Source organism: Tachyglossus aculeatus, chromosome 7, assembly GCF_015852505.1.
Source record: "Tachyglossus aculeatus isolate mTacAcu1 chromosome 7, mTacAcu1.pri, whole genome shotgun sequence".
In the NCBI taxonomy this organism is placed as follows: domain Eukaryota; kingdom Metazoa; phylum Chordata; class Mammalia; order Monotremata; family Tachyglossidae; genus Tachyglossus; species Tachyglossus aculeatus.
Genome location: NC_052072.1, coordinates 15,114,270 through 15,123,088, shown reverse-complemented (window position 1 = coordinate 15,123,088; position 8,819 = coordinate 15,114,270). Strand labels below are relative to the sequence as shown.

The 8,819-nt window shown below is 50.4% G+C and overlaps 1 protein-coding gene across 5 annotated transcripts in view; it reads right to left on the bottom strand.

Annotated features, from left to right (window-relative positions):
• Nucleotides 1-1,320: 1,320 nt before the first annotated feature.
• KCNC4 (potassium voltage-gated channel subfamily C member 4) overlaps nt 1,321-8,819 on the bottom strand; it is a 41,110-nt gene continuing 33,611 nt past the window's right edge. For 2 of the 5 annotated variants that reach the window (XM_038749152.1, XM_038749154.1), the window contains one exon: nt 1,321-2,478. In XM_038749152.1, the coding sequence (XP_038605080.1) occupies nt 2,426-2,478 (53 nt within the window). In that variant the 3' untranslated portion in view covers nt 1,321-2,425. Of the gene's footprint in view, nt 2,479-2,705; nt 2,751-8,819 lie in introns of those variants that run through there. The other 3 variants (XM_038749151.1, XM_038749153.1, XM_038749155.1) reach the window with 2 other exon arrangements.

The following is an 8,819-nucleotide window of genomic DNA, read 5'->3' as shown; positions in this document are numbered from 1 at the left end:
CTGGCTAGAGAAATTCTTCTCATCTCAGGACCTCCAGGGAAGGTAGTGACAATGGTTGATGTTTGTTAAGCTCTTAGTATGTTCCAAGCACTGTACTAAATGCTAGGCTAGATAAAATGCAATCAGATGGGACACAATCCCTGTCCCACCTGGGGCTCAAAGTCTAAGGAGGAGGGAGAACAGATATTTCATCCTCATTTTACAGATGAGCAAACTGAGGTACCAAGAAGTGAAGTAAGTGTCTAAAGTCAAGCAGCGGGAAAGTGGTAGAGCTGGGATGAGATCCCAGGTCCTCTGACTCCCGGGCCTGGGCTCTTTCCATTAATAATAATAACAATAATAATAATAATAATAATAATAATAATAATAATAATAGTATTTGTTAAGCACTCACTATATGCTAAGAGCTGAGGTAGATAAAAGATAATTGGGTTGGACACAGTCCCTGTCCCATGTGGGGCTCACAGTCTTAATCTCCATTTTACAGATGAGGGAACTGAGGCACAGAAAAGTTAAGTGACTGGCCCAAGTTCACACAGCAGACAAGTGGCAGAGCCAGAATTAGAACCCATGATGTTCTGACTCGCAGGCCCATGCTCTATCCACTAGGCCATGTTGCTAGCGTTCGAGGGATTGATCAGGTTTCCTGGGCCTCTGAGATGCTCCGCTCAGAGTTCAGACCATTAAATATTTCTGTATCGATCAGCAAAAGTCAGTAGCAGTTTGGGACTCCACTGTTCATTATCATCATAAACCCAGCAATGCATCCTATCCCATTAGCAGCCAGCAGTGCTTTTTCCCATCCACCTGAGCCACAGAAGGTACTTCTTCTCCTTAGACGTCTTCTTATTATTATCCTGGCTGAGTGGGGCTGAGTAGCTAGCTGCCTCTGCCAAAGAGGCTGGGGGGGAGGAAAGATCTTATCTTTAAGTGACACCTGGCTGCCAGCCACCTCTGTTGGGCCGGCTGCTGACTCGGGAGCTGAACATTTCAGGAATGCTGTTTCCTCAGTAAGTCCTTCCTTGGCTTCTTCCGGGCTTGGCTCTCCACGGCTCACGTCGGCCCCCGAGATGCTTTCGTTGAACCTCGTAATCTTGGAGTGGAGGAGCAACACAGGGTCTGTGGGCCCACAGACCCTCGGGGAGAGAGGTACCAGGCCATAACCTCTACAGGCCTGGTTGGGGCGAGACAGATTCTTGGCCTTAACACTCCCGCCGAGGAGCAGGCAAATTGCTGCTAGTGCTCTGACAGGGGGAGGGGGCTGGAGCACAGGGCCGAGGTAGCCGAGACCGACCGCAGGAAGGAAACTCAGAGGCACAATCACACAGAGGAGCGGGAGGCCGGGCGGCTCTGGACCTTTTATTGGGATGTGAGCACACAATGACAGCGAAGGCACGGGTACAAGACACCAGCTCCCACTGGAGTATTGCCGTGGACACCGTGAGAGGAGACAGCGTTCAAAAAGACAACTGAACGACAACCAACAACGGGGGGCAGAGGCCAAGGGAGAAGGGGAGACTTTGCCTCTATATTGCACACATCCTCTGGCCAGGGACTGGGGCGATGGGGAGGGAGGGAGGAGGGTGGGCCAGGAAATATTGCAGCTTATTTCACCTCATCCTGAGGCTCCCCTCCTCAGACACTGGGGCGGACGGAGGGGTGGATTGTTCTCGTCAGGCCTGTCGGGACCGTCCTAAGACAACTAGTAGATGAAGGAGACGGGAAGGAAAACAAGACCACAGAACAGCTTCCTCTTGCCCTTCAAGGAAAGGCATGGGCTACAGTTAACACAGGCCCCATAGGGGAGGGCCGGTCATGGACAGCTGGGGCGAGGGGTGGAGGGGAGGACCCCCATCGGGGGACTTCGTATTGAGCCAGAAGGCGTCAAGTCCGGCGGGTCCCTCGGCCCCATCCCAGGCTACTCCAGGGGTCAGTGACCAGAGTCCCATCGGGCATCGCCGCGCTGTCCGGGCAACCAGAGCACAAGGAGATGGACTCAGTCAGAATAATCAACGTGGATCCAGGGGACCAGAAATAGGACTTGGAAGGAGGGCGGAGGCTGACACGGTAGACGGACCACTGAGCAACACATGCATTACAAACAAGCTTACAGGAAGTATGGATATATATTTACGAATGCATGTATATCTTCTTCAATGTACATTACAACAGGGAAACACTAGGACCGTTCCAGTTTCCGGGGCTGGGAAGGTCCGGCCTGGTTCTGCCAACACAAGGATTTCAGAGTCTTTCAGCTTGTAAAATCCTTGCCGGGTTTTCAGAGCTCCCTATAGCCTCCCGCAGTCCATCTGTCTGTCCGTCCGTTTGCCACTTTGCGCTGTTGTGCTGGCAGAGCTTTAAGAGAAGGTAACAACCTCTGCTTGAGGGTAATTGGAAGAGAGGACGTCTTGGCAGGCCTCTGCGTTTAAAGAATACGGGCGTGAGACGCTGGGACGCACGTTTCTCTTTCGGCAATCCCTTCTCGGGGAGAAATGGAACAGGATTAGATGGAGCTATAAACCGTCACCCCCAAGCCGATGAGGCATTGGAGCCAAGGAGTCGAGCAGCAGGGCACAGTGGGTAAGGGGAGGGGTCCGCGGCTGCCCCTTGTGCTGCTGCCCCTTGGTCGACCTGAGAGCTGAGGTGCCAAGGGAGAGGAAGACTGTGGGCGTTGATGCCATGGCTCCAAGGCAGGGCCGGAGGGAGGACTGGTGGCCAGGGCTGAGCTGCTCTGGGGCTGAATTACATACCTGAAATTTATTTATTCATATCTGTAATTGATTTACTTATTTATTCATAATATTATCTGTCTCCCCCTTTAGACTATAACCTCATTGTGGGCAGGGAATTGTACTCTACTGAGCACTTTAGTACAGTGCTTTGCACACAATAAGCGCTCAGTAAATACAATTGAATAAATGAATGTGTCTGTTTATTGTTATATTGAATTCTCCTAAGAGTTTAGAACTGTGGTCTGCAAAGGGCAAGCACTCAAAAAATACGAACGGAGGGAGGGAGGGAGGGAGGGAGGGAGGAAGGAAGGAAGGAAGGAAGGAAGGAAGGAAGGAAGGAAAGAAGGAAGGAAGGAGGGAGGGAGGGAGGGAGGGAAGGAAGGAAAGAAAAGAAAGAAAGGAAAAAAGAAAGGAAAGAAAGGAAAGGAAAGAAAGAAAGGAAAGAGAGAGAGAGAGAAAGAAAGAAAGAAAGAAAGAAAGAAAGAAAGAAAGAAAGAAAGAAAGAAAGAAAGAAAGAAAGAAGGAAGGAAGGAAGGAAGGAAGGAAGGAAGGAAGGAAAGAGAGAGAGAGAAAGAAAGAGAGAGAGAGAAAGAGAGAAAGTGAGAGAGAAAGAGAGAAAGAGAGAAAGAGGAAAGAAAGAAAGAAAGAAAGAAAGAAAGAAAGAAAGAAAGAAAGAAAAAAGGAAATGAAGAAAGAAAAAGAAAGAAAGAAAGAAAGAAAGAGAAAGCAAGAAAGAAAATAAGAGAGAAAGAGAAAGGGAGAAAGAGAAAGGGAGAAAGAAGGAGAAAGGAAGAAAGAAAGGAGAAAGAGAGAAAGAAAGAGAGAAAGAAAGAAAGAAAGAAAGAAAGAAAGAAAGAAAGAAAGAAAGAAAAAGAGTGCCAGGGTATTGCCCAGGGCTCAGGGTCAGGCCCCCTCACCTGCCCTTTCAGTCCCGATGCTCTGGGGTGTCAGGGTCCACCAGCCTCAAAGAAGTCAGTGGACCTGGGGATGGAGTGAGTTTTGGTGGTTCCCCACTGGATGGTCTCTGGGTGAGATGGGAACTTCACCAGGCTGAGCTGGGCACTCTCGTAAGCCTGACTGGCCCAGGCTTCCAGCAGCTTCCCCCAATCCTCCAGAAAATCCTCTCCTCCCCCAGATCTCTAGCACCTATCTCCAAGCCTTCAGGAAATATTCTCTTCCTCCAGGCCCTCAGCATCTTTTTTTTTAATGGAATTTGCTAAGCACTTACTATGTACCAGGTACTGTACTAAGCACCAGGGTAGATTACAAGATAATCAGGTTGGACACAGTCCACATGGGGCTCACAATCTTGAGAAGCAGTGTGGCTCAGCAGCAAGAGCCCGGGCTTGGGAGTCAGAGGTCATGGGTTCTTATCCTGGCTCTGCCACATGTCTGCTGTGTGACCTTGGTCAAGTCACTTAACTTCTCTGAGCCTCAGTTACCTCATCTGTAAAATGGGGATTAAGACTGTGAGCCCCACGTGGGACAACCTGATCACCCTGTATTCCCCCCAGTGCTTAGAACAGTGCTTTGCACATAGTAAGCACTTAACAAATGCCATTATTATTATTATTATTATTATTATTATTATTATTAATCCCCATTGTGTAGATGAGAGAACTGAGTCATCTTCTCCCAAGCCTCTAGGAGAAGCTTCTCCCCCAGGCATCTATCAATCAATAATATTTACTGCGGGCTTACTGCATGCCAGGCATTGTACTAAGCGCTTGGGGGGCAACACAAAAATATGAAATATTCCCTTCCCACAACAAGCTCTAGTATCTTCCCCCAGGCCTCCAGCTTCTCCCTCCAAGTCTTCAGATCCACCCCCCCCAACACCCTCAAGCATCTTCCCCCAAGTCTCCAGGAGAGTTCCCCTCCCTCCAGGGACAGATTGGGGCTGTCCCCCCAATCCTTGTAGAAAGAGCTCAGAGGCCCAGGTCATGGATCCCACAGTGGGCTACAGGTCCCTCTCCCATTGTTTGGGAGGACATTTGTGTCCACTTGGCCTTTTGGCAGGAACAGGGACTGGGACAGCAGAGCCCGAGTAGGTCCCCTGGGTGAGCCAAGCCCCAGAGCCAAGCCGAGGAAGGGGGCAGGGTAGAGAGGGGATGCTCCAGCCCTGGATGCAGGCTGCTGTGGTTCTGAGCAAAATGTGAAGCCAGCCGGGATGAGCAAGGGGAACCCCACAGGTCCGCCAGGGAGACATCTGCCACTGGGGAGACAAGGGCCATAGGGAGGCCAGAGTGGTCGGAGGATGACCAGGGAGAAGCAAGGAGTGGTCGTTAGAAGAAATAGAAAAATAGTTACTCTCGATGAAAAATGTGGTCTTGCCTGTGCAGGCCAGGGATCTGGGCAATGTCCAGGGCAGGGGAAGCCGGTGGCAGGGGGGGGCGTCTGTTAGCCAGGCCTCAGGATGGCTCCATCTCCCTGAGCCCTCCCTCCCCCTGACAGCCCTGGCAGGACCCCTGGCTAGGGACCACAGAGGCCAGATGTGAAAGGATGTCCCACGGGTGTCCCTCTCTGGATCCTGATCAAGGAGTTCTCCAGGATGAACTAGGTCCCTTAGCCTGGCTGGTCAGCCCAAGCCTCCAGCATTTTGCAGACGAACTCCCAACCCCAGCCAGTCCAACTCAATGGGGTGTCTGTCCCTCCACCCATTGCAGCAAGAGTCCAGAGGACCGGGCACCAGCACCTGCATATGCCCAGGGCAGACAGGAGGACAGAAGGTGATCCCATGAAGAAGCACAATGCCAAGGTGGGCCAGGGAGCCAAGGGGAACCAGTATGAGAAGCTGAAAAGCAGCATGGCCTAGAGGAAAGAGCACGGGCCTGGGAATCACAGGACTTTGGTTTTAAGCCTGGCTCCACCAATTGTCCGTTGGGTGACCTTGGGCAAGTCATTTAACTTCTCAGTGCCTCAGTTGCCTTGTCTGTAAAATGGGGATTGACTACCTAATAATAATGATTGAGGAATTTATTAAATGCTTACAACGTGCCAAGGACTGTACTAAGCACTGGGATAGATATTCAGGTTGAACAGGGTTCACGTTCTACCTGTCCTTCCTCCTACTTGGTCTGTGAGCCCCATGTGAGACAGGAATTGTATCCCGCCTGATTGACTGGTATTTGTCCCTGCATTCAGTACAGTGGATGACTCTATAGACTGTTGCGAGCAGGGAATGTTTCTACCTGCTATACTGCACTTTCCCAAGTGCTTAGTACAATACTCTGCACATAGTAAGCGCTCAATAAATACCATTGTTTGATTGACTGACACATACTAAGTAATTAACAAATAACATAAAAAAAGAAAAATGATTTGGCTGGGTCCTCTTAGGTACCAAGTCTGTGGCGTTGGCTCAGCTGAGGCCTGAACAGTGGTAAAGTCTTCACTTCCTGCTCACCTAACTGCATCTTCATGGCCCAGGCCTGTCAGGTGGTGGGTTCAAATCCAACCTAAAGAGACTGTGGCTTTTTCCTAGGCAGTCCACTTGCTCCAGGAGCCTCTTGGGGACCTGTCTCTCTCCCCTGGGCTCCCACACGCACTTTCTCTATCTCTCTCACCTGGATTTCCAAAACAGAAACTCCATCACCTACGTGGTAGCAGGTGTCCTCCCTGGGGCTACAGAGGGCAGCGCCTTCCAGCCTCCAGACAGAAATCGGGGGTGAGGGCAGAGGAGCGAACCCCTGTCTGCACCTCAGAGATGACCTGCTCTTGGATCCCAGAAAAGGCACCCGGGGCTGCCTCAGGACTGGGATTTCCTCCCACTGAGTCTGGCTGGGAAAACCAGAGTATGGTGGAGAATTGAGGGAGCATGGGGAGTCCTCAGGAGGGGGGACTTGGTGGCTGGGGCAGGGTCTGTAGGACCCCTGAGCTGGGACCAGATGGGGAAGGATAGCCAGTGTTGAAATTGGGGACCCCAGGGGCAATACAGTCTGCTAGTACAGTCAGTCTGCTCATCTGGAAAGAGCACAAGACTGGGAATCAGAGGAGCTGGTTCTAATCCCGGCTTGGTCTTCTGCCTGCTGAGTGACCTTGGGTAAATTGCTTCACTATGCCTCAGTTTCCTCAGCTGTAAAATGGGGATTTAACATCTCCCTCCTTCTTAAAGACAGTGAGCCCCATGTGGGACAGAGACTATGTCCGACTTGATAATTCTGTATCAACCTGGTACTACCACTGGTATTATTATTATCCTTCCTCCCCAACTCCCCTCACCTCACTCTCATTCCCCTCACCCTGCTCCCCTCCTCCAACCATGTCCAGAGGATGTGAACCCTTTCTCTTCTGGCCCAAAAATCTCCTGGATCTGGGAAAGTCTGAGTGGTGGTCCTGAGCACCTGAACCCACTGAGAAGGATTTTTGGGGTCCCAGACAGAACCAACACCCAAAAGACTCAGGTGGGAACAGCTGAAAAGCCCTAATGGGAAAACCCTGGGCCAGTTCTACTCCAACAGGGGCTTGGAAGAGCCACAGAGGCCGTGAGCAAGAGGAGCTGGGCTACTGAATAAACTGGGCTGCTGAGGGGAGGGGCCCAGGCAAAAGATCCAGGAAGCTGGTTAACCCCCTTCCTCCTCCCAAACGGCTCTGGAGCTGAGACGGCGAGAGCATTGGTTGGGCTGTGAGATGCATCAGGGAGAACCAAGGGGCTCTGGGCCACTTGCTTCCCACTCCCCTCCTTTCCTGCCAGGGGATCCCAAAAGCAGATTTCACATGAACAATGTGTCATGGGTGACCCAGGCCTGGGAAGCTAAATTTCCTGCCCCCTGGCCCCAGGCCTCGCCAGTCCCCCCAACTTTGCAGAGCCCTGGGCCTGAAGCTATGGAAGTCCATCATGCAAAAACTCCTCACTCTCGGCTTCAAGGCTCTCCATCACCTCACCCTCTCCTACTTCACCTCCTTCTCTCCTTCTACAGTCCAGCCCACACCCTCTGTTCCTCTGCTGCTAACCTCCTCACTGGACCTAGTTCTCGCCTGTCCCGCCGTCGACCCCCGGCCCACATCCTTCCCCTGGCCTGGAATGCCCTCCCTCCACACATCCGCCAAGCTAGCTCTCTTCCTCCCTTCAAAGCCCTACTGAGAGCTCACCTTCTTCAACAGACCTTCCCAAACTGAGCCCCCTTTTTCCTCTCTTCCTCCTCAGCCCCCCATCCTACCTCCTTCCCCTCCCCACAGCACTTGTATATATATTTGTACACATTTATTACTCTATTTATTTTACTTGTACATATTTACTATTCTATTTATTTTGTTAATGATGTGCATATAGCTTTAATTCTATTTGTTCTAACGATTTTGACACTTGCCTACACGTTTTGTTTTGTTGTCTGTCTCCCCCTTCTAGACTGTGAGCCCATTGTTGGGTAGGGACCGTCTCTATATACTGCTGACTTGTACTTCCCAAGCACTTAGTACAGTGCTCTGCACATAGTAAGCACTCAATAAATAAGATTGAATGAATGAACGAATGAATGAATAGGAGGGCCTTTTGGGCACCTTCAAATATGACTGACTGACCGACTGTCCTCTGGGCATGGCTGGAATGCTCTAAGTGTCAGTCTCAATTGTCTGGGAGCTGAAAGACAAGGAACCCCCACAACACCCTGTCTTCAATCTTCCCTTCCTCCTCTAAAACTTATGCCATTCTTGTCTTACCCGGAATCCACCGCCATTTCTTCTCTTCAACCCATCCCTTTCCTCCTTCCAAAAGTTACTAAAATCCCTCATCCATCAGGAAGACTTCCCCAATTAACTATGCCCAGCTCAGAGAATACCAATTACCCAAGCTCCCCTCTAGCAAACAGATACTTCCAAGCATTCACAAACACCTATGAACAGTATGCAAGTTTCTATAGTTTGTGCTTATAGGTGCCTTATTTTCTGCATCTCTGTCTCCTTTTCATTCAATCATATTTATTGAGTGCTTACTGTGTGCACAGCACTGTACTAAGCGCTTGGGAAGTACAAACTGGCAACGTATAGAGACAGTCCCTACCCAACAGTGGGCTCACAGTCTATAAGGGGGAGACAGAGAACAAAACAAAACATATTAACAAAATAGAATAAATGGAATAAATATGTACA